The following is a 25,199-nucleotide window of genomic DNA, read 5'->3' as shown; positions in this document are numbered from 1 at the left end:
GTACTGGAGTGGGCTGCCAGTGCCTTCTCTGATACTAAGGTAGTACTGCATACCTATTGTTGTTGTTTAGTCACTAAGTGAAGTGAAGTGAAGTGAAGTGAAGTGAAGCGAAAGTTGCTCAGTTGCATCTGACTCTTAATTCTCCAGGCCAGAATACTGGAATGGGTAGCCTTTCCCTTCTCCAGGGGTCTTCCCAGCCCAGGGATCGAACCCAGGTCTCCCGCGTTGCAGGCACATTCTTTACCGCTGAGCCACAAAGGAAGTCTAAGAACACTGAAATGGGTAGCCTATCCCTTCTCCAGCAGATCTTCCCGAACCAGAAATTGAACCGGGGTCTCCTGCATTGCAGGTGGATTCTTTACCAACTGAGCTGTGAGGGAAGCCCTGTTTAGTCACTAAGTTGTGTTTAACTCTTTGCGACCCCATGGACTGTAACCTGCCAGGCTCCTCTGTCCATGGGATTTCCCAGGCAAGAATACTGGAGTGGGTTGCTATTTCCCTCTGTAGAGGATTTCCCACCCAGGAGATCGAACTCACATCTCCTGCACTGGCTGATGGACTCAACCACCAGGCCATCTGGGAAGCCCTCATGCCTATTAGCATGGCCAGAATTAAAACCCTCACAATATCGACTGTTGGCCAAGGATATACAGCCACGAGAACGTTCACGCATTGCTGGTGGGAATGCAGAATGGCACGGCCACTTGGGGAAAGAGCTTAGCAGGTTCCTATCAAGCTAAACATACAGTTCCCATCCGATCCAGCTATGCCGCGCCTGGGTATTTATCCTAGAGGATGAAAACACAATCACACAGAAACCTGTGCACAAAGAACGTTGACAGCAGGTTTGTTCATAATCACCAAACACAGGAAGTCATGAATAGGTCTCCCAACTGTCCAGCGAACAAATGGTGGAGCACCCTCACCATGGACACTACGCAGCAGGAACAGGGAGGAGCCTCGGATGCACACAGCACCACGGCCACTGCATTTTGCCGAGCGAAAGAGGCCAGACCCCAAAGGCCTCCCGGTGTACGATTCCATGTATGTGACCTCCTAGAAAAGTCACAACGGCAGTGATTTTGAATCAGCACTTGCCTGGGGCTTTGGGCTGAGGGAGGAGCTGATTCCAGTGGGACAGGAGTTTGGGGGCCTGTATGGTCTGGTGGGGGTGTGTCTGCATTTGTGAAAACTCAGAGAACTGCACTTGGGAAAGAGTGTGTCGAAGGCCAGAGGGGCGGGACAGCCAGCAGGCACTTGCTTCTACAGGGCCAAGCCGATGGACCTCCTCTCCCTCTGTCTGCTTTTTGCTGACTTTGTTGTTTCTTATTATTATTTTTTATATTCTGCCTGCCTTTGGGCTCGCTCTTTTTCTGGACCATGTACTCTCAAGGTGGTTTTTGTAGATACTGTACGAGTGGCTTCTTTTCAGAATAGCTGTCTTATCAGAAATGCTCTAATCTCCATCCGCCTGATAATCCACTTTCCTCAGACCTTCAAGAGTTGGTTGCACTGTCTTCAGGTATGTTGATTGGCTGAGCGAAGTCAGATGCCAAACTCTCTGGAAGCTTTTAGGCCGTTTCCTCGTATTTGGCGTCAGACATTTCACCAGTGTGTCAGATACGCACCGTTTTCCATTCCTCTTGTGCTAGTTCAGTCAAAGTTCCAAATCTGAAGCACCGTGTTTCTTTCCCTTCTCTCTGGAAAACGTTCTGTTTCTCCCATTGCTGCACACATTCTATCCCTGGAGACCTCGTCTGACGCAGCTGGACCTTCCCTCCATCCTGCTCTGTGCTTGAGACATGTCTTGGTTCTTCTCACTCGCTCCTTCTCCCTTTGGCTGGTCTGTCCACTGTTGAGCCCTGGTGCTTGAGAGGGACGTCCTACAGCAGGTGGCAGCACCGTCCCAACTTTGAGCCCTGCGATGCCAAGTCCACTCCCCTGCAGAGCCATGGACAGGTGGGAGGGGAGAGCCTGCAGGCACACACGGGTGGGGCTCCGGGACCCTAGATGAGTCCTGTGTTTGCTTAGAGACCCTCACACAGCTCAGGGGTGATCCAGCCCTCAACCAGGACATGCATTATACAAGCAGGAAACTCTTGTGTAAATAAATAAGAAGTAATAGGGGCTCAAAACACCAACAAGGAAAGGGATGCCTCAGGGAGCCTTCAGCTGGCCCAACACACACCTGGACGGGGTATAAAAGGCCCACAGCCTTGAGCCATGCTCACACACTCACTCACTCACTCACACACACTCACATCCTCACCCTCCTCCAGCCCCACCGCCTCCACCATGGCTTCCTCTGCCTTGTCTGTCTGCTCCAGTGACCTGAGCTACGGCAGCCGGGTCTGCCTGCCCGGGTCCTGTGACTCCCGCACCGGCTCCTCCTGGCAGGTGGACGACTGTCCAGAGAGCTGCTGCGAGCCCCCCTGCTGTGCCCCCAGCTGCTGCGCCCCGGCCCCCCGCCTGACCCTCCTCTGCGCCCCAGTGAGCTGCGAGTCCAGCCCCTGCTGCCAGCCAGCCTGCAGCAGCACCTGCACGGACTTGTACTGCCAGCAGTCTAGCTGCCAGCCCTCCTGCTGCACCTCCTCCCCCTGCCAGCAGGCCTGCTGTGAGCCCGTCTGCTGCAGGCCCGTTTGCTGCACACCTGTCTGCTGCAGGCCCGTCTGCTGCACACCTGTCTGCTGCAGGCCCGTCTGCTGCACACCTGTCTGCTGCAGGCCGGTCTGCTGTGAGGCCTCCCCCTGTTCTACCTCCTCATGTTGCCAGCAGTCAAGCTGCCAGCCCTCCTGCTGCACCTCCTCTCCCTGCCAGCAGGCCTGCTGCGAGCCCATCTGCTGCAGGCCTGTCTGCTGCACCCCTGTCTGCTGCAGGCCCGTCTGCTGCAGGCCTGTCTGCTGCACACCTGTCTGCTGCAGGCCCGTGTGCTGTGAGGCCTCCCCCTGCTCAGCCCCCTCATCCTGCTGCAGACCCTCCACCTCTGTGTCCCTCCTCTGCCGCCCCGTGTGCCGCCCCGCCTGCTGTGTGCCCAAGTCCTCCTGCCAGCCCAGCTGCTGCCGCCCGGCCTCTTCCGTGTCCCTCCTCTGCAGGCCCACATGCTCCCGCCCGGCCTGCTGCATCCCAACCTCGGCCCCGGAGCCCTGCTGCTGACCTGGCATGTCATCCCAGAGCCAGCCAAGCTCAGGTTCCACCTATGACTTGGTCCTCTGTCCTGACCTGGGCTGGGTGGTTGCCCTCACTCAGGATAGGGTCCCCAATGTCTCAACTGTCCTGACTGACTGACCTCTCACGACTGGCCCAGGAGCCCCGACCTCACAGCTCCCTGGGGCTTCTGCCTCCCAGGAGTCCCTTCCACCTGTCTCTGGGTCACCTGCCCCCCTACCCCTCCAGATCCTCTAGCTGGGTCACTTGGCCTGGACTTCCAACCAGTCAGCACCCCATCAGGCACCTGGATAAATAAACTCACGTCATCACCTGATTGCTCCCTTCATGTGATCTCTGGTGGAGTGGATGCAGGGGTGGAAGGAAGCACACGATTGTGACCTGACACTAGTCTCCTCCAGCCGAGAGCATTTCTGTTGGGAAGCGAGTGTGTTAGTCACTCAGTCATGTCCGACTCTCTGAGACCCCATAGACTGTAGCCCACCAGGTTCCTCTGTCCATGGAATTCTCCAGGCAAGAATACTGGAGTGGGTTGCTATTCCCTTCTCCAGGGGAGCTTCCTGACTCAGGGGTCGAACCTGGATCTCCTGCATTGCAGGCAGGTTCTTTACTGTCTGAGTTACTGGGGAAGCCCCGGCAGTAAGTAACTGAGACCCCAAAGGGCATTGGCCTGACCTCTGTGGGCAGGGCCGCCAGGTGGGGCTCCTGCTTCTCCAGGAAGTCAGTGCCTGCTCAGGCCCTGGCCCGTGGCTGGTCCCCTGCAGACCTGTCATGGTCTAGGGGTTTCTCAGGCTCTCTGGACTGTTCCTGCCCACTTGAAACATATGGGCCAACTGGCCCCTTGAGTCTTCTCCATGCGGGTGGCCTAAGGACCCCATGTATCACAACCTGTAGGTGGCTGGGGTCACCCCTTTTGGTCCGCCAGTGGGTCTGCACTTTTAGCAGAAATGTGGTGGGAGTGGGGAGGGCTGCTCCAACCGTGTGGGGTGAGAGGGCCTGGATGACCTTCCCCCTCGACTGATCCAGAGAGCTAACAAGGTCAGGACACAAGGAGGTTGAGATGCTGGACTTGAGGAGGACAGCACAGGCCCACCTGGGAGGGGAAAGAAACTGAGTGGGTCTCACAGCTGCCCAGCTCACCCCCTCGAGAATGTTTCCAGGACCCAGGCCAGAAACCCAGGTGGAGTGCCATGGATCCCTCAGTTTTAGAGCTGGTCTGTGAATTGGGGGCAGTGTGGGGCAGCTAGTGTCCGGGGTCAGGATGCCAGAGAGAAGAGAGCTGTTCTGAGGAACTCCCCTGTCCACGGAGGGTCTCCCTCAAGTGTCCCCTGAGAAATGATAAGCAAACAGGTGTGAGGCTGAGCCTGGGAAAATGCATAAAGTTAGCTGGACTGATTGGCAGAGATGAGAGACAGCCTTAAATGGACCTACCCCCACCAGCCTGTTGGAAACATTCATAAGTCTCAGGACATGGGTTGGCTCTTCCGAAGGATGTTGCCTCAACTCTGAGAGACAATAGTAGGAATGGAAGAGGAGAAATTAGCACAGATCCCCCCAGATATTAAAAGGAAATGCAATAAGCAATTAAGGTGATATTGACTCATTCTTTGAAGGCACAAATAACCAAAATTCACTTAAAAACACCCAGATCTCCTCAATTGTCCTGTATCAACTTAACATATCTTGTTTTTTAGGGCAGTTTTAGGTTCAGAGCAAAACTGAGTGGGAGGTATAGAGTTCCTATATAGTCACACCCTCACACAGGTGCAACCTACCCCACCATCAGTATCTTGTGATTTGATACATTTGTTACAAATGGGCTACATTTGTTATAATGGATAAACCTACACTGACATGTTAATATCACCCAAATTGCATAGTTTACATAGAGTTCACCCTTGCTGTTGCTAAGTTATATGTGTCTTGATAAGTGTATTATAGCACATGTGGAGCATTACGGTATAGTTTCCCTGCCCTAAAAATCCTCTGTGCTCCATCCATTCATCTCTTCTTCCCTGCTAACCCTGGCAACCACTGATCTTTTTACCGACTCCATAGTTTTGTCTTTTCCAGAATGTCATATCCTTGGAACCAACAGGAGTGGAAACTTCTCAGATTGGCTTCTTTCACTTAGGAATGTGCACTTACGTTTCCTTCATGTTCCTTCATGCCTTGATAGCCTTTTTCTATTTTTTTTATTGAGGGAAAATATTCATAACACAAAGTTTACAACCTTAACCACTTTAAAGTGTACAGTTCAGTGGTATTAAGTACATTCATAACCATGTGTAACCATCACCACTATCCATACTTGGAACTCTTTATCTTGCAAAACAAACTCGATGCACATTAAACAAGAATTCCCATACTTCCTTTCTCACAGCCCCTGGAAAGCATCGTTCTACTTTTTGTCTCTAAAGTACTTCGTGTAAGTGAAATCACAAAGTGTTTGTCTTTTTGTGACTGGCTTATTTATCTTACCATAATGTCCTCATGCTTTGTCCATAATAGTGCCGGATTTACTTCCTGTTAACGGGTGAATAATATTCCATTCTATGGGTATACCTCATTTTGCTTATCCATTCATGCATCAGTGAACACCTGAATGGCTTCCACTTTTCAGCTATTGTGAAAAATGCTTCTATGAATGTGGTATTACAAATTTCTCTTCAAGATTCTGCTTTCAATTCTTTTCAGCATGGACCCAGTAGAAATACTGGATCATACTGTAATTTTACTTTTAATTTTGAAGAACCATCATACTGATTTCCATGTAGCTGTACTGGATCATGTTCCCACCAACAGTGTACAAGTGTTCCAGTTTCTTCACAGTCTCACCAATATTTATTTTGTTTTTTAAAATAAATGGTCATTATACTAAGAGGTATAAGCTGGTACCTCACTGTAGTTTTGATTTGCATTTCTCTAATGATTAGTTCTGTTGAGTATATTTTCATGTGCTTATTGGCCATTTGTATATCTTCTTTGGAAAAATGTCTATCCATGGCCTTTGCTCATTTTTGAGTTAGGTTTTTTGTTGTGGTTGTTATTGAGTTTTAGGAGTTCTCTATACTTTGTGGATATCAATCTCTTATCAGACATATGATTTTCAAATCTTTCCTCACATTTCTTTGGGTTACCTTTGTTCTCTGTTGATACTACATTTTGATGACAAATATTTAACATTTTCGTAAAGTCCCGTTTCTGTGTTTTCTTTTGCTGCTGTGTCATTGGTGGCATGTCCAGGAAGTGACTGCCAGATTCCAGGTTGTGAAGGTTTGTCCTATTTTTTCTTCAAAGAGTTGCATAGTTACAGGTCTTACATTTAGATGGAGGATCCACTTTGAGTTAATTTTGTGTATGATGTTAGGTATGGATCTAACTTCATTCTTATGCATGTGAATATCCAATTTCCCTAGAACCATTTGTTGAAAAGACTGTCTTTTCTCCACTGAATGGACTTAATGCCTTGTCAAAGATGGTTTGACCTAATGTGTGAGGGTTTGTTTTTGGATCCTGTACTCTCTTCCATTGACCTCTGTGTCTGACTTTGTGCCAGTACCACTCTATTTGATTACTGTCGCTTTGTAGTGAGCTTTGAAATCAGGGGTATGATTCCTCTGGCTTTGTCCTTTTTCAGGATTTTTTTTTTGTGTGTGTGGTTATTCAAGGTCCCTTAAGATTCCATATGAATTTTAGAATGAGTTTTTTTTTAATTTCTGTGAAAAGTCATCAAGATGTTGATAGCAGCTGTATTAAATATACAGATTGCTTTGGATAGTAATGATACCTTAACAATATTAAAGCTTGAATCCATAAATATGGGGTGTCTTTCCATCTACTTATGTCTTCTTGCATTTCTTTCAACAATGATTTGTAGTTTTCACTGGATAAGTTTTTGACCTCCTTGATTAATTCCTCAGTATTTTACTTTTTTGATGATATTCTAAATGGAATCAGTTTTGTAATTTCCTTTTAGGGTTATTCATTATTAATGTATAGAAATACAACTAATTTTTTTATATTGACTTTGTATCCTGCTGTTTTGCTGAATTCACATATTAGTTGTAATGGTTTTGTGTGTAGGTATGGAATTTTTCAGATTTTGTACACATAAGGATTGTGTATACATAACATCTGTGAATGGAGATGATTTTACTTCTTCTTTTTCAACTTGATGCTGCTAAGTCACTTCAGTCTTGTCTGACTCTGTGCGACCCCATAGATGGCAGCCCACCAGGCTCCCCCATCTCTGGGATTCTCCAGGCAAGAACACAGCTTTCTTATCCATTCATATACACAATGGAGTATTACTCAGCCGTTAAAAAGAATACATTTGAATCAGTTCTAATGAGATAGATGAAACTGGAGCATATTATACAGCGTGAAGTAAGCCAGAAAGAAAAACACCAATACAGTATACTAACGCATATATATGGAATTTAGAAAGATGGTAACAATAACCCTGTATCTGAGACAGCAAAAGAGACACTGATGTATAGAACAGTTCTTTTGGACTCTGTGGGAGAGGGAGAGGGTGGGATGATTTGGGAGAATGGCATTGAAACATGTATAATATCATATATGAAACGAGTCGCCAGTCCAGGTTCAATGCACGATACTGGATGCTTGGGGCTGGTGCACTGGGATGACCCAGAGGGATGGTACGGGGAGGGAGGAGGGAGGAGGGTTCAGGATGGGGAACACGTGTATACCTGTGGCGGATTCATGTTGATATATGGCAAAACCAATACAATATTGTAAAGTTAAAAAAAAAAAAAAAAAAAAACTGGAGTGAGTTGCCATTTCTTTCTCCAATGCATGAAAGTGAAAAGTGAAAGCGAAGTCGCTCTGTCGTGCCCAACTCTTAACGACCCCACGGACTGCAGCCTACCAGGCTCCTCCGTCCATGGGTGTTTCCAGGCAAGAGTACTGGAGTGGGTTACCATTGCCTTCTCTGTTTTTCAACTTAAATCCCTTTTATTTTTCCTTTTGTCAAGCTGGTAAAGGATCTGCCTGAAATGCAGGATACCCTGGTTTGATTCTTGGGTTGGGAAGATCCCCTGGAGAAGTGACAGACTACCCACACCAGGGCTTCCCTGGTGGCTGAGATGTTAGAGAATCTGCCTGCAATGCAGGAAACATGGGTTCAATCCCTGGCTTGGAAAGATCCCCTGGAGGAGGGCTTGGCAACTCAGTCCAGTATTCTTGCCTGGAAAATCCCCGTAGACAGAGGAGCCTGGTGGGCTACAGTCCATGGGGTCACGAAGAGTGGGACACGACTGAGTGACTAAACACAACACATCACCTCCAAATTGATCTATAGATTCAAAGTAATTGCAATAACAAATAGGATTTCTTTGTTGGTATCAATAAGTTAACCCTAAAATTATTTGGAAAGGCAAAGGAGCTCAAGGAGCCACAAAATTTGAAAATGAGGAAGAAAGTTGGAGGTTTTATCCTATCTGACTTCAGTATTTACCATAAAGCTATAATAATCAAAACAGTCCAATGCTAGCAAAGGTACAGGCCCAGATGAATGATACAGAAAAGAATCCCAGGGACGGGGAGCCTGGTGGGCTGCTGTCTATGGGGTCGCACAGAGTCGGACACGACTGAAGCGACTTAGCAGCAGCAGCAGCAGAAGAAGAAAACATTGGAGAAAATCTTTGTGACCTTGTGGTTAGGCAGAGTTCTTAGATTCAATACGAAAAGCATGATTGCTAAAAGAAAAAAAGGAATATCCTGGACTTTATCAGTATTAAACTGTATTGTTCATCAAAAGGCACTCTTAAAGAATGAAAACACAAGCCATAGACTTGGAGAAAATATTTGCAAATCACACATTTGACTAAAGTACTTATATCCAAAATATACAAAGAACACTCAAAATCCAACATCAAGAAAAACCAACAAAGAAAAAGGCCTAAAGATTTGAAGAAATACCAAAGAAGATGCAGGGATGGCAAATAAGCATATAAAATGATGCTCCACATCATTACTCATTAGGGAAGTGCAAATTAAAACTGCCACAAAATCCCCTTCATGTCTATGAGAAAGGCTAGAATTAAAAACAATTACCATGCCAGTGTAGGCAAGGACCTCCTAGAAAAGTCACAACGGCAGTGATTTTGAATCAGCACTTGCCTGGGGCTTTGGACCGAAGGAGAAGCTGATTCCAGTGGAACAGGAGTTTGAGGGCCTCTATGGTCTGATGGAGGTGTGTCTGCATTGGTCAAACTCAGAGGCCTGCAAACGGGAAAGAGTCTGTCAAAGGCCAGAGGGGTGGGGCAGCCATCAGGCACTTGCTTCTACAGGGTCAAGCCGATGGACCTCCTCTCCCTCTGTCTGCTTTTTGCTGACTTTGTTGTTCTTTATTATTCTTTTTTATATTCTGCCTGCCTTTGGGCTCGCTCTTTTTCTGGACCATGTACTCTCAAGGTGGTTTTTGTAGATACTGTACGAGTGGCTTCTTTTCAGAATAGCTGTCTTATCTAAAATGTTCTAATCTCCATCCGCCTGATAATCCACTTTTCTCAGACTTTCAAGAGTTGGTTGCACTGTCTTCAGGTATGTTGACTGGCTGAGCGAAGTCGGATGCCAAACTCTCTGGAAGCTTTTAGGCTGTTTCCTCGTATTTGGCGTCAGACATTTCACCAGTGTGTCAGATACGCACCGTTTTCCATTCATCTTGAACTGTGTTCGGTCAAAGATCCAAATCCGAAGCACCATGTTTCTTTCCCTTCTCTCTGGAAAACGTTCTGTTTCTCCCATTGCTGCACACATTCTATCCCTGGAGACCTCGTCTGACGCAGCTGGACCTTTCCTCCATCCTGCTCTGTGCTTGAGACATGTCTTGGTTCTTCTCACTCGCTCCTTCTCCCTTTGGCTGGTCTGTCCACTGTTGAGCCCTGGTGCTTGAGAGGGACGTCCTACAGCAGGTGGCAGCACCGTCCCAACTTTGAGCCCTGCGATGCCAAGTCTCTGAGACGGGGGTTCACAGCCAGTCCCCTGCAGAGCCATGGACAGGTGGGAGGGGAGAGCCTGCAGGCACACACGGGTGGGGCTCCGGGACCCTAGAGAAGTCCTGTGTTTGCTTAGAGACCCTCACACAGCTCAGGGGTGATCCAGCCCTCAACCAGGGCATGCATTATACAAGCAGCAAACTCTTGTGTAAATAAACAAGAAGTAATAGGGGCTCAAAACACCAACAAGGAAAGGGAAGCCTCAGGGAGCCTTCAGCTGGCCCAACACACACCTGGACGGGGTATAAAAGGCCCACAGCCCTGAGCCGTGCTCACACACTCACTCACTCACACATTCACATCCTCACCCTCCTCCAGCCCCACCGCCTCCACCATGGCTTCCTCTGCCCTGTCTGTCTGCTCCAGTGACCTGAGCTACAGCAGCCGGGTCTGCCTGCCCGGGTCCTGTGACTCCTGCACCGGCTCCTCCTGGCAGGTGGACGACTGTCCAGAGAGCTGCTGCGAGCCCCCCTGCTGTGCCCCCAGCTGCTGCGCCCCGGCCCCCCACCTGACCCTCCTCTGCACCCCAGTGAGCTGCGAGTCCAGCCCCTGCTGCCAGCCAGCCTGCAGCAGCTCCTGCCTGGCCTCGTCCTGCCAGCAGTCTAGCTGCCAGCCCTCCTGCTGCACCTCCTCCCCCTGCCAGCAGGCCTGCTGTGAGCCCGTCTGCTGCAGGCCCGTCTGCTGCACACCTGTCTGCTGCAGGCCCGTCTGCTGCACACCTGTCTGCTGCAGGCCCGTCTGCTGCACACCTCTCTGCTGCAGGCCTGTCTGCTACAGGCCTGTCTGCTGTGAGTCCTCCCCCTGCTCATCCTCCTTGTGCTGCCAGCCCAACCCCTGCTCCTCGGTCAGTTGCAAACCCTCCTCCTCCGTGTCCCTCCTCTGCCGTCCTGTGTGCCGCCCTGCCTGCTGTGTGCCCACCTCCTCCTGCCAGCCCAGCTGCTGTCGCCCGGCCTCCAGCGTGTACCTGCTCTGCCGGCCTGCGTGCCCCCGCCCTGCTTGCTGCGTCCCAACCTCGGCCCCAGAGCCCTATTGCTGACCTGGCACATTGCAACTCCTTCCAGGGCCAACGCTGACTTTCACCTGAAATTTCTGTAGCCTTATGCCAGTCTCGGGTCTCCTTCTGCCCCAGAATTTCCTGTGAGCAGCCTGGGCTGGCTCCTGGTTCCCTCCAGGCCCTGAGTGTCAGCCAGCATGCGGCTCTCCATCCTTCTTGGTCATGGATTTTGTCCTGGCCTAGGTGAGGGGTCTGTCTGTTAACAAATAAAGTCATTGTCATGCCCTCTCTGTGCCTTGAGTGCATATCTTTCAAACCCTGGGAAAGACCTTTGTTGTGGAGAGTGGTCTGGGCTGGTTTAGAAACCTGGCCTTGAGTTGCATCCAGGACAGTAACATCATCAGACACGGCTAACCACGCTCTGCTACTCTCTGCCAGGGTGTCCTGAGGCCATAGTTCGACTGCAGCCTCCAGTCCATAATATCCTGCTCACCTGTAGACCCCTGCATGAAGTGAGTGATGGGGTGGCAGTGGGGCATATGTTCAGGCCTCAGGCTTGCACACTGGGAACATGGGGCCTCACTAGGGACAAAGAAGACCCCGTTTAGTAAACATCTGCCTTGAATATGTAAAGCTTACTCCAGAAACAGCTTCAGACAGGCTGGTGCCAGCCATTCCCAAGTGCCCTGGACAGGAGTGTGAGTGCTTCCCTCTGTGTGCGAAGGTCTGGATGGTGAGAGCCACATGTGGTGATGTTGGGAGCCTGTGTGAGTCAGGTTCTCCAGAGAAAGAACCCATAAGACATGTGCACGTATGCAGAGACTGATGTTGAGGAGCTGGCTCACACAGTTTGGAGGCGGGCAAGACCCAAATCTGCAGGGTGAGCTTCCTGGGAAGAGTTGGTGTTGCAGCTACAGACGACCAGCTGGTAGAATCTCTTTCTCCTTGGGGGGCCTCAGTCTGTTCTCAAGGTCTTCAACTCTTGGGTGTAGCCCACTCACATTTTGAAGGGCAATCTGTTTTACTCCTAGTCCACTGATTTCAGTATTGTTCTCATCTAAGAAGCAACTGTGTCATGACATCCAGCAATGTTTACCCAGACAACTGGGCACCGTGGCCTGGTCAGTTGACCCTTTAAACTATCCATCACAGGGACTGACAGCCAAAGGGGATGGGCTATTTGGAAATGGCAGGTGCTCGCTGGGCGATGCCCTCAGGAATTCAAGTATTAAGGCAGCTATCCCTCTGGGGGAATACCAGGAGGAGGGACATACCCTGGCCCTTTAGGACAGTGCTGGGTAGGCACCTGCGGGGCAGTGTGAAGGGCCTTGACTGGGGGCCTCATATGTAATTGTACCTATTATAATATGCATGCATGTGTGCTGAGTTGCTTCAAGCATGTCTGATTCTTTGTGACCTTATGGGCTGTAACCTGCCCGACTCTTCTGTCCATGAGCTTCTCCAGGTGAGAGTACAGGAGTGGGTTTCTATGCCCTCCACCAGGGGCTCTTCCTGACCCAGAGGTCAAATCTGTGTCTTTTGCAGTTCCTGCTGGCAGCAAATACTTTACTGCTGAGCCACAGGGGAAGCCCAACTGTTATAATAGCCACATTTAAAAGTGAAAAAAGACAGGTAGAGTTTATTTAATTACATTTTATTAACCCAATATATGCCAAATGTTTAAAGAGACGGGAATACCAGACCACCCTACCTGTGTCCTGAGAAACATGTATGTGGGTCAAGAGCCATGATTAGAACTGGATATGTAACAGTGGACTGGTTCCAAATTGGGAAAGGAGTATCAAGGCTGTATATTGTCATCCTGCTTATTTAGCTTATATGCAGAGTACATCATGCAAAATGCCAGGCGGGAAGAAGTACAAGCTGGAATCAAGATGGCTAGGAGAAATATCAACAAGCTCAGTGATGCAGATGATACCACCTTTATGGCAGAAAGTGAAGAGAAACTAAAGAGCCTCTTGATGAGGGTGAAAGAGGAGAGTGATAAAGCTGACATGAAACTCAGCATTCAAAAAACTAAGATCATGGCATCTGGTCCCATCATTTCATGGGAAATAGATGGGGAAACAATGGAAACAGTGACAGACTTTATTTCTGGGGGCTCCAAAATCACTGCAGATGGTGACTGCAGCCATGAAATTAAAAGATGCTTGCTCCTTAGAAGAAAGGCTATGACCAACCTAGACAGCATATTAAGAAGCAGAGACATTACTTCGCCAACAAAGGTCTGTCCAGTCAAAGCTGTCGTTTTTCCAGTGGTCATGTATGGATGTGAGAGTTGGACTATAAAGAAGGCTGAGCACCAAAGAATTGATGCTTTTGAACTGTAGTGTTGGAAAAGACTCTTGAGAGTCCCTTGGACAGCAAGGAGATCAAGCCTGACTATTCATTGGAAGGACTGATGCTAAAGCTGAAGATCCAATACTTTGGCCACCTGATGGGAAGAGCTGACTCATTAGAAAAGACTCTAATGTTGGGAAAGATAGATGGCAAATGGAATAGAGAGAGGCAGAGGGTGAGATGCTTAGATAGCATCATCGACTCAGTGGGTATGAATTTGAGCAAACTCTAGGAGACAGTGGAGGACAGAGGAGCCTAGCGTGCTGCAGTCCATAGGGTCACAAAGAATTGGACTTAACTTAGCGACTGAACAACAACAACAATCCAAAAGCTTAGCGTTTCAATACACTTGATATTAATAAAGTATCAGAACCTCACCAGGGTCACTGCCTGGGAAGGATCAGACATTGTATGTACCAACAGAACCCTAAAGTCTAAACTCTGTTTAGACTTTTCTTCCTTTTCTTCTAACCTCAGTTCACTTCAGTTCAGTTCAGTCGGTCAGTCCTGTCCAACTCTTTGCGACCCCATGAATCGCAGCACACCAGGCCTTCCTGTCCATCACCAGTTCCAGGAGTTCACTCAAACTCATGTCCACTGAGTTGGTGATGCCATCCAGCCATCTCATTCTCTGTTGTCCCCTTCTCCTCCTGCCCCCAATCCCTCCCAGCATCAGAGTCTTTTCCAATGAGTCAACTCTTCACACGAGGTGGCCAAAGTATTGGAGTTTCAACTTTGGCATCAGTCCTTCCAAAGAACACCCAGGACTGATCTTTAGAATGGACTGGTTGGATCTCCTTGCAGTCCAAGGGACTCTCAAGAGTCTTCTCCAACACCACAGTTCAAAAGCATCAATTCTTCGCACTGACACCTGCCTAATTCCCCATGTGCTCCTGTATGCTACATCACTTGGGCGGTTTGTCTTCTTTGTTTCTGTTTTTGTGTTTAAGACTTTTTTAACATGGGCCATTTTAAAGTCTTTATTGAATTTGTTACCACATTGCTTCTTTTTTGTGTTTCGGTTTTTCTGGCTGAGGGCTGGGCATCTCGGCACCCTGACCAGGGACTGAACCCACACCCCATGCACTGGAAGGTGGATCCTTAACCACTGGACCTCCAGGGGAGTCCCATCATTTGTCTTGTTTCTTTAAATGTTTCTCCAAGAGAGAAACATGAGTAGAGTGTTTTCCAAGCTCTTGCTTATGTGAAAATACACTGCTGTTCTCTTTACTTGAGAAAGATATAAGGGGCTTCCCAGGTGGCACTATTGGTAAAGACTTGGCCTGCCAGTGCAGGAGAATGCTGTAATAATTTGAAAAAAGAAAAAAATCAGTCTTGGTCCCCAGTGTTCCCCCAGAGCTCTGTGTCTTTCACTGTTTGGTGAGAGAGGTATGGGGTCCGACTGGTCAGGGTTCATTTCCAGACTGTCGGCCGTTTCTTCCTGCCTGGAGATGGAGCTGCCCTTCATTCAGTTCTGCCAATGTATGACTAGGGTGGGCTCTAAAACTCCAATGCTGTTGAATTCATGAGGCCCTTCCAGTCCAAACACACGCACCTTGGTGCGCTCAGCTCAGAATGGTTCATGTTCAGTCCTGTCTTTACTGTTCTATCCTAGCTCTTCCTTCTTCCTTGTTAGCAACTGTGTGATCACATTTGTTGTCAGTGAAACACATGGTCTGTTTATTACATTTTCTCTCATCATATTTGGGGATTTATGCTTTACCTCTGTTGGAGTAAGAAGTGGCACCTCACTCCAGTATTCTTGCCTGGAGAATGCCATGGACAGAGGAACCTGGCGGGCTACTGTCCATGGGGTCACAAAGAGACGGACACGACTGTGCCCCTGAGCAAGCATGCATACTTTACCTCTGTAGTTTGGAGGAACTAGCAGTGTGCTGAAAACCACAGAGTTGATTTTCTGTGGTGTTAATTTTGCTCTTTCCCGCCTCTGTTGTAAATTTTCAGCTCAGCTGCCTGGTGCTAAATTTCCTTGGACACATGCTTCCTTCTGCGTGTAGCACTGAAGTTGGCCTGGGGGAAGGCCTGGGTAAGAGCCTCAATCCTATATACAGATGGCTGGCATCCAGTCCCAGTCCTGATGATGAAAGGTTGTTGCTGAACGAAAAGACGCCAGGATTCTTGGCCTCCAGAGGAGAAGAATTCAATCCAGGGCCAGAGACGAGGCTTGATCGCTCAGAGCTTTGCATAATAAAGTTTTATTAAAGTATAAAGGAGATAGAGAAAGTTTCTGACATAGGCATCAGAAGGGGGCAGAAAAAGTACCCCCCTGCTAGTCTTCAGCTGGATGTTATATAGTCACTAGCAGTCTGTTAATGAAAGAAAGGAATGTCTTTAAACTTAGAATGGCACCAGGCCCCTCATCCATAAGATGCATTTTGGGATAATCTTGGCACCAGATGATTCATCCCGGGCCATAAAACGATTGACCTAAATCTTGCAGAAGGGCAGATTACCATACAAATAGTTTCATTTACATAGATTAGGGGAACAATATCTGAGTATAACATACTGGTTTGTCAAGTAGGTTCTGAGCCATTAGGCAGAACCGACTTGAAGACAGAGTCTGGGGTAAATGCACAGCACATTAACATAGCTTAAGACAAACATTTCCATAAGAAAAATGCATTGGTTAACTCTAGGTTTGAGAATAGTTAACTTCAGGTGAAACCAGGTGTCATTATGGCAACACAGTATTTTAAGAGAAACCTCCTTTTAAATTTGTATAGAGAAGGAAAAAATATCACTAGTTTGTTTCCTTCTGCTGCTTAAGAGAGATAAAAATGTCTGACGCTTGCAGCCTATTTCCTCCATTTGGAGACCCCTGGCCTTCCTGCCTGTTACCGGCTCAATACTTTGGGCTGTGTGACCTGGAGATGGCTGCTTAACGTCTCTGTGCCTGGGCTTCCTCATCTATTTACAGAAACTTCCTTACTGAGGAAACTTCTTTCCTTCCTTCCTTCACTCAGCATTGTTCCTGTTTTTCAGTTGCTCAGTCGTGTCCCATTCTTCGTGGCCCCATGGACTACAGCACAACAGGCTTCCCTGTCCTTCACCATCTCCCAGAGCTTGATCAGACTCATGTCCATTGAATCAATGTTGCCATCTAACCAACTTGTCCGCTGTTGTCCCCTTCTCCTCCTGCTTTAATCTTGCCCAGCACCAGGATCTTTTCTAATGAGTCAGCTCTTTGAATCAGTGGCCAAACGATTGGAGCTTCAGCTTCAGCGTCAGTCCTTCCAGTGAATATTCAGGGTTCATTTCATGTAGGATCTTACCTCAGATATTTTCTGTATCTTTTCTGGAGCCAAACAAAGGAGAAATGGGAAAACATCCTGCAACATGGGATATTTACGCTCACGGGTTTAATGAGTGAAAACAATTGTGGAAACTACGCCAGCACTAATGAGGGGCTCCTGCCACCAGCTCTCAACCCCAACAAGGAAGGGAGGGCCTGGGAGTCTCCTATGGGGACAACACAAGCCAGGGGCCAGGTATAAAAGCCCTGCATTCCAAGCACCTCACACACACAGCTCTACACTCACACACACTCAAACCCTCCTCCAGCCCCACCGTCTCCACCATGGCAGCCTCCACCCTGTCCGTCTGCTCCAGCGACCTGATGTATGACTGTCCAGAGAGCTGCTGCGAGCCCCCCTGCTGTGCCCCCAGCTGCTGTGCCCCGGCCCCCCGCCTGACCCTCCTCTGCGCCCCAGTGAGCTGCGAGTCCAGCCCCTGCTGCCAGCCAGCCTGCAATAGCTCCTCCCCCTGCCAGCAGGCCTGCTGTGAGCCCGTCTGCTGCAGGCCTGTCTGCTGCACACCTGTCTGCTGCAGGCCCGTCTGCTGCAGGCCTGTCCGCTGCACCCCTGTCTGCTGCACCCCTGTCTGCTGCACACCTGTCTGCTGCAGGCCCGTCTGCTCCAAGCCTGTCTGCTGCAGGCCCGTGTGCTGTGAGGCCTCCCCTTGCTCAGCCCCCTCATCGTGCTGCAGACCTTCCTCCTCCGTGTCCCTTCTCTGCCGCCCTGTGTGCTGCCCCGCCTGCTACGTGCCCATTTCCTCCTGCCAGCCAAGCTGCTGCCGCCCGGCCTCCTCTGTGTCCCTCCTCTGCCAGCCTACATGCTCCCGCCCAGCCTGCTGTGTCCCCGTCTCAGCCCTAGAACCCTGCTGCTGACCTGGCACATCACTTGTGGGCCAGCCAGCCTCAGGTCCCACCTGTGACTCAGTCCTCCCAGCCTCCCTCTGTCCTGACGTGAGCTGGGTGGCTGCCCTCACTCAGGACAGGTTCCCCAATGTCTCCACTGTCCTGACTGACTGACCTCTCACTCCTGCCCCAGGAACCCCAACCTCACAGCTCCCAGGGCTCCTGCCTCCCAGGAATCGCCTCCAGCTGTCTCTGGGTCATTGTCCCCCTACCCCTCCAGGTCCTCTGTCTGGGTCACTTGGCCTCGACTTCCAACCTTGGGTGCACCCCCTTGGGCACTGGGATAAATAAACTCAGTTCATCACCTGATCTGATCCGTTCATCTCACCTTCACTGAGGGTAAACCCAGGGTTTTGACCAGACACTGGTCTTCTCCAGCTACAAGTATTTCTAGGGGGTGAGTGACAAGCCACTGGAAGGGCAGTGGCCTGACTCCTCTGGGCAGGAACACTGGGTGGGGCTCCTGCCCTCGCTGGGAAGGACCAGGTTGCTCAGGTCCTGTGGTCCTGGGAGGTGAACGTGGGGGGAGTGGAGGTACCTGTCCAGCCCAGATGTACTTGCTGTGACGTCAGCGTCTTTCCCAACCCCTGTCTTGCCCCAACCACCACTGTGAGCATTTTGTCCCACTGTGCCCTCAGGCACACACTCCTGAGAGGTGGCTTCTGGAGATCCCTTCTAGGGGAAGATAAACACAGGGGCCACAAGTGTTCCCTTGGCGCCGGAGTGGCCAGAGGCCAAGTGACCCAAACTGTTCACATGGATGTTACTAAATTAGGTGTTAAACTTGAGGACCATGAAGGCTTTCTGTTTTAGTGTAATACTTGCTTGAAATTTCACTCATACTTTCACATGGGCAAAGACTTGCTAAAAGATTATATTCTATATTTTACATATCTGCTTAGCATGCAGATTTAATCATTTTCAGTTCTTTACCTTTTTGTGATATCAGGCTAGAAATTGTTGTTCAGTCGTTAAGTTGTGTCCGACTCTTTGTGACTCCATGGACTGCAGCATGCCAGGCTTCCCTGTCCTTCACTCTTTCCCAGAGTTTGCTCAAACTCATGTCTGTTGAGTTGGTGATGCCATCCAACCATCTCATTCTCTGTCACCCCCTTCTCCTTTTGCCCTCATTCTTTCCCATCACCAGGGTCTTTTTCCAGTGAGTCAGCTCTTCGCATCAGGTGGCCAAAGTATTGGCGCTTCAGCTTCAGCATCAGTCCTTCCTGTGAATATTCAGGGCTTATTTCCTTTACGATTGACTGGTTTGATCTCCTCGCTGTCCAAGGAACTCTCAAGAGTCTTCTCCAGCACCACAATTTGAAAGCATCAAGTCTTTGGCACTCAGCCTTCTTTATTTTTAGGCTAGAAATGAACAGACTCTAAGTTGCATTAACAAACAGTCAAGTATGTATGGTCTCTCTGTGGTTCAAGCTGGAAAGTGATGCTCAGCTGGGGTTGCTGGTGTTTGGAGATGGTGATCATGCGGGTTGTGAGAGGTTTTTAAAATTGTGGGAAAACACATGTAAAGTGGCATTTCCCTTCTAGCCCTTTTTAAGTGTGTGGTTCAGTGGCAGTAAGGACAGTCACTGTTGTGCAGTGATCACCACTGCCCACCTCCAGAACCTTTTTCATCCTCCCCAAAATGGACCTCTACAGACACTGAATAATAGCTCCCCAACACCCCCCAGCCCCTGGTACCCACTCCACTTTCTGTCTCTGACTCTGACCCCTTCAGCGGTCTCATATGAGTGCATTGTACACTAGCTGTCCTTCTGTGACTGGCTTACATCACCCAGCGTAATGTCCTCAAGGTTTATCCACATTGATGTCAGAACTTCCTTTTTAAGGTTGAATAATATCTCCTTGCATGAATGCACCACATCTTACTAATCCGTTTCTTCATTGATGGACACTGGTTATTGTGACGTTTTAACTATTGAGAGTAATGCAGGTAAGAACAGGGGTGTACAATTGGCTCTTCTGGACACTGCTCTCAGTCCTTTGGGGTGTCTGCCAAAAGTGGAATTGCTAAGTCAGATGGTAATTCCACATAAATTTTTTGAGGAGTCTCCTTATTGTTTTATTTTTTAATTTCTTAATTGGACAGCATATACACTGAGAAATCCACAGTTCAAAAAGGCACATGTACCCCAACGTTCCTTTCTGTTTTTTATTAGTATTACCACTACTCCATTTTCCATCCCCACCAACAGTGCACAGGGCCTCCAATTTCCCCACATCCTCGCCAACACGCAGTTTTCTGTTTCACCGACAGTAGCTGTCCTCAGGGACTCGAGCGGTTGGTTTGGTTTTATCACAGACTCTGGTTACTGCCTCAGGCACTACAGTCTGGAGCCCCCGCTCTCACCTGCCCCCACCTGCTCCCCTCCCCTGCCCCTTCACCAGTCCTGCTCCCTTGCCTGCTCCGCCCCCTCACCTGCTCCGCCCCCGCCACCCCTCACCTGCCCCGCAGCTTCACTTGCCCCTCACCTGCCACTTCACCCACCCTGGCCCTTCGCTTGCCCGCCCCCAACCCCTCACCTGCCCTGCCCCTTCATCCGCCACGCCCCCTCACCTGCCCCGCCCCACCCCCGCCCCCTCTCTTGCAGAAGAACGAGTACCTGCTGGCGGTGGTGGCGGAGGAGCGGGACTCGCTGCTGCTGGGCCTGCGCTACTCGCCCACCCAGCTGCACTTCCTCTTCCTCAGCGAGGACGGGGTAGGCGCCTGGCAGACCCGCGTGTCCTTCCGCAGCCCGGCTCTGGTGGACGGCCAGTGGCACGTGCTGGTCTTGGCCGTATCCGAGGGCTCCTTTTCGCTCACTACGGACTGCGGCCCCGCCGTGGACATGTAGGTACTGCGACACCCTGAGAGGGTCGCGTGGGGCTGTGTGCTGCCTGGCAAGGTGGATCCACACAGCCAGCCGGTACATGTGGCCGCCCCAGGACAGCTCACAGTGCACTCGTGGACCCGGGCCTAGGGCCTGAGCCCTGGCGGATGCGGTCAGGCTGGAGGAGGAGCGCCAGGCTCAGCTGATGGACCTGGAGCTGCCCCTCTAGAAAAGCGGTGGGTGGGGGCGCACGGGTGGGAAGGGAGCCGAAGCCTGCCCGCGTCCTCGCTGTGTGGATTGGACTTGACCGAGTAAAAGCACTGCTAAAGAGTCGGTCGCATCGCTTAAAGGCCCAGGGAAGGTCAGGGTGAACTCTGGCACCAGGGGCCCAAAAGGAGCTGCCCCGGATCCAGCCCAGGGCTTTCCTTCCCCTATATGTATGTATTTTTTTTGGCTCTGTCTGGTTTCAGTTGCCCCAGCAGGTGGGATCTTTCCTCCTGGTGCAGGGCCTTCTTGTCTAGTTGTGTCCCCTAGCTCCAGAGTTCTGGGGCTCCGTAGTTGTGTTGCACAGGCTTAGTTGCCCCACAGGACTTGGGATCTTAGTTCTCAGACCAGGGATCAAACCCATGTCCCCTGCATTGAAAAGCAGGTTCTTAACCACTGGACCGCCAGGGAAGTCCTGAGGTGCAAGTCTTGCTTTGTGACTTTCAACCCATCATTTAACCTCTCTGACTCAGTTTCCTTTTCTGGGGTGAGGGAATAAATAGTCAGCAAAACTCGCAATTAAAGGTACAGAACAATCTTCATAGCTTTGACACAACCCCCGGCATGCTCCAGACTAGAAATTGTTCGGTCCTAACTCCGGCCACATCTTCCTACACCCCCTGGGTCACCAACAAGGTGAACCCCCTCTAACTCTGACACCATTTGTCCCTTCGCCCTGGGCTCAGAGGAGGAGGGCAGGCTGGGGACCCCGTGTGGACAGAAGTCACTGTAGGCCTCTGTGAGATGAAGAGGGGCCACTGAGCACTTCTGCAGCACATGCTTTTGTAGAAGACCCTGTCCTGAGGCAAAGCATGTCCCCCAAATTCACATCTGCCCGAACCAGTAATGGGGCATCATTTGGACGCAGCATCCCTACTGGGATAACTGAGCTCAGTTGGGGTCATGCTGGAGGAGGGCGGCCCTGAGTCAGTGACTGGTGACCCGAGGAAAAGAGGAGCAGAAGAGAGGCCACACGATTTGGTCAGAAGCCAGGAGCTCCGGGAGCTGAAAGAGGCTCCCATCAAGTCTTCAGAGGGGACACACCCAGATGACACCCTGATCTCAACTTCTGGCCTCCAGCACCATGAGGGAACACACTTCTGTTATTTAAGGCACCCAGTTGGTGGAGCTGGTCACAGCTGCCCCTAGACACTGGTACAGCCTCACGGTGCCGCCCGCTGTCCTTTCTGCATAAGTGGGCTTCGAGTCTGCTCTCCCATGGCCCTAAAACCACCCTCCAATGTTTTCAGAATGGCTGACATGCCCTTCCCAGCCACCCTATCTGTGCGAGGAGCCCGGTTCTTCATTGGCAGTCGGAGGAGGACCAAAGGCCGATTCACGGTAAGGATGGAGGCACTGCCCACCAGGCCCTCCCAACACCAGTGCTCCTGGGGGCTGTCACCACTGGCCTGGCACCCCGATGCTCTAATTAAACAGTTGTGTGTGCCAAATGGGAATGGGGAGCATAAGGGGTCAGAGGAGACCCCTGCTAGCCAGGCACACTCCCCTACAGGCCCTTTGCACCTGCTGTGCCCTCCTCCTGAAGTGTGAGTCCCCAGTCCTGCCATGGTGCACTCCAGTGACCTTGGGGCCTTGCCTTGTGCCCTTGTACCATGAAGGCCTTGCTCACCCCTGAGAAGATGCCCCCACACCCAGCCCTCTCATCCCCTCTCCGGATGGTCTTTGTAGCCATGACCTCCTTCAGACCAGTTATGTGTCTGGTCATTGCCTGCCTGTCTCCCTCTTAGAGTGTTGGTGGGGGGGCCTTGCTCACTGAGGATATGGGCTTTTGTTTCTTGCTGTGTCCAGTGTTGAGAACCATGCCTTGTGCATAAGAGGTGAGATCTGAATTTTTACCAATGGGATGCTTGGATGGATGGATGGATGGATGGACAGCTAGATGGATGGACAGAGTAATAGAAAGATGGATGGTGGATGGACAGATGGGAGGACAGCTAGGTGAACAGATAGATAAATGGATGTATAGATGGATGGATGGATGGATGAATGGGCATTTGGGTGGGTGGATGGATGAATGGATGACTGGACAAAGAGATGGATGGATGAACAGAGAGATGAATAGATGGACGGGCAGATAAGTGGACAGATGGATGGACAAGTGGACATACAGACAAATGACCAATGCACCCAGTCATTCTAGGTCAGTCCACAGGAAGAACCTGTTCTGTGGTGTAATCACCTTAGAACTGTGCATAGCTCTCAACCCCTGCTCCCAGTGCCCCCTAACCTACAGGCAGACTCCTCTCTCTTGGCCACCCCTCCCTCAGGGTCTGGGTAGGCTGAGCCCAGGGGTCATCAGGCCCTCCAACAGCACAGGTCTGAGTGCCATGCCCCTCCCTCTGCAGGGCCTGGTGAGGCAGCTGGTTCTGCTGCCCGGCTCGGATGCTACCCCGAGGCTCTGTCCCTGCGTGAATCCTGAGCTCGCTGTGCTGTCCATCCCTGCTATCCTGCATGGCCTCACAGGGAAGCCGGAAGACAACGAGGTGCTAAAATACCCCTATGGTTAGTAGGCCAAAGCTACCCCTCTCCACACTGACAGAAGACCCTGAGAGCCTGGTCGCCCCCAGGTTCCCCAGGCACAAGACAGGAGGGTGCTTATCATGTGGACGAATGGATAGCTGGGGCCTGATGCAGATGACCCCCTCCCTGGGGAGGCAGACAACGCTCTCAGATCCACCTGCTTAAGCCCCCCCAGACAGTGCCCCTCGATGGACCGCTCATCCTGCCTGAGACCCAGGGCTGAGCTGACACGAATTCCTTCTCTTGACTCCCACCTGCCACCTGCCATGCTCCCAGAGCAGCATCTGGGGCCCATTCTCCCCTTCCCTCTCCAACAGACACCAAACCTCAACCCCCCAGTGGGGACCCTGATCTTCATGAGGTTCGGTTCTATTTTCTGGGACCCCTCAGCCTAGAAGGTCCCCAGCACTGGCATCTTTCATTTGTGTTTGCACCTCCCCAATGTAAAGTCAGTATTGACTTTATTTAAGCTATACCCTCTGCTATGGAGAATCCAAAACTCTCTCCCCCACAACCCCAACTCCTACTGGGGAGGTGGGGAGACCCCTGACTCCTTCCAGAGCCTCACGGCCCTTGCTTCACAAGTCAGGGAAGCCCCTTGAGCAAGTCGGCTGTTAGAGCCAGTCCTGGGCCAGCATTCCCAAATTCCCAGAGTCTCATGACCTCTGGGGTGTTTTCTGGGCCTTGAGCAAGTGTCTGACTCCCAAGGCCTCTGCCGGGCACTTGGCGAGGTTGAGGATGCTCTGTTTCACCGCCTGGCCACTGGGGTCTCAGCTTGGGAGTCACTGTATGGAGGCCACGTGGCATCATTAGGACAGGGCTGGACCTGGATGAAGCCGCAATGACCAGGAATGAGGGGGTCAAGGTGCCTGAGAACCAAGCAGACAGAAGTTAGCTGAACCTGTGCCAGTGAGTCTCAGATGGAGGGAAGAGAAAGGCAGCATGATTACTGAGGGTTCTCAGAGGAGCTAGGGTCTGGGGAAGAACTTGGTGGGCAGGTGGCTGGACTTCTGGGGCATGTCCAGGTCCTGTACACAGATGCTGAGGGCAAGTCCTGGGCTTTCGGGTCTCCCTGCCTCCCAGAGGCCTCGTTACGACCTGAGTGGTTCCTGGAAGGAGTACAGGGGTCAGGGGTCACCTGACACCCTTGCCTCCGCCTCCCTCTGGGGAGCACATACCCACAGGACATTTGTCACCCCCATCAGAAACCAACATGAAGGTGACGCTGGGACCCCGGCCTCCGTGCACCAAAGCGGAGGATGCCCAGTTCTGGTTCGACGCCAGCCGCAAGGGGCTATACCTGTGCGTGGGCAGCGAGTGGGTCTCCGTGTTAGCAGGTGAGACATGCAGGTCTCCAGGGGCCTAGGGGGTCTTCTCAGAGCCAGTGTTATGTAGGAATAGGGAATGAACCTCACAGAGCAGCGAGCTTGAGTGTTTCACCTGGAAACACGCACCCTCCTGGGCCTGACTCGTGGGCTGGCAGGCTCTCATCCATCTTCCCAACTAGGGTAGACCATGGGCCTCCTCCAGGGTGCTCCATCCACTGTCCTCACCCTCTCCTCCCTCTCTGGTCAGATGGGATGTGATGGTGCCTGGAGCCCAAGAGTGGGGCTGTTGGCAGGGAGGTGAGGAGAGGAGCCATCTGAGGGTGGGGGTCCCTGGGAAATAGGAACTGACTGCAGGGGGCCTTCCAGGAGCCATGGCCTCCACTCTCTAGTTCACATTCAGGCACAGCTTTTTGTGGAAGTCTGGAGCCTTGTGAAGTGTCTAGTAAGGACCTGACACTTCCATCCAGCAAGTGT

At 50.8% G+C, this 25,199-nt stretch overlaps 4 protein-coding genes across 4 annotated transcripts in view; all 4 read left to right on the top strand.

Moving 5' to 3' along the window:
• Window positions 1–25,199, top strand: part of TSPEAR (thrombospondin type laminin G domain and EAR repeats) — a 182,433-nt gene that overhangs the window by 137,388 nt on the left and 19,846 nt on the right. Inside the window, exons 3-6 of the mRNA XM_055569798.1 lie at window positions 20,374–20,612; window positions 22,107–22,197; window positions 23,223–23,379; window positions 24,603–24,734. Coding sequence (XP_055425773.1) covers window positions 20,374–20,612; window positions 22,107–22,197; window positions 23,223–23,379; window positions 24,603–24,734 — 619 coding nt within the window. The remainder of the gene's footprint in view (window positions 1–20,373; window positions 20,613–22,106; window positions 22,198–23,222; window positions 23,380–24,602; window positions 24,735–25,199) is intronic.
• On the top strand, window positions 2,296–3,153 carry LOC129644257 (keratin-associated protein 10-7-like). The gene has a single exon (XM_055569802.1). The coding sequence runs from the start codon at window positions 2,296–2,298 to the stop codon at window positions 3,151–3,153; it is 858 nt and encodes a 285-aa protein (XP_055425777.1).
• LOC129644265 (keratin-associated protein 10-8-like) lies at window positions 10,525–11,226 on the top strand. The gene has a single exon (XM_055569813.1). The coding sequence runs from the start codon at window positions 10,525–10,527 to the stop codon at window positions 11,224–11,226; it is 702 nt and encodes a 233-aa protein (XP_055425788.1).
• On the top strand, window positions 17,147–17,734 carry LOC129644270 (keratin-associated protein 10-8-like). The gene has a single exon (XM_055569818.1). It carries the CDS (start codon window positions 17,147–17,149, stop codon window positions 17,732–17,734), a length of 588 nt encoding a protein of 195 aa, XP_055425793.1.

This window comes from Bubalus kerabau, chromosome 2 (genome assembly GCF_029407905.1).
Source record: "Bubalus kerabau isolate K-KA32 ecotype Philippines breed swamp buffalo chromosome 2, PCC_UOA_SB_1v2, whole genome shotgun sequence".
Lineage (NCBI taxonomy): Eukaryota > Metazoa > Chordata > Mammalia > Artiodactyla > Bovidae > Bubalus > Bubalus kerabau.
The sequence above is the reverse complement of the archived record's forward strand: the minus strand, read 5'-3'. Positions and strand labels throughout refer to the sequence as shown.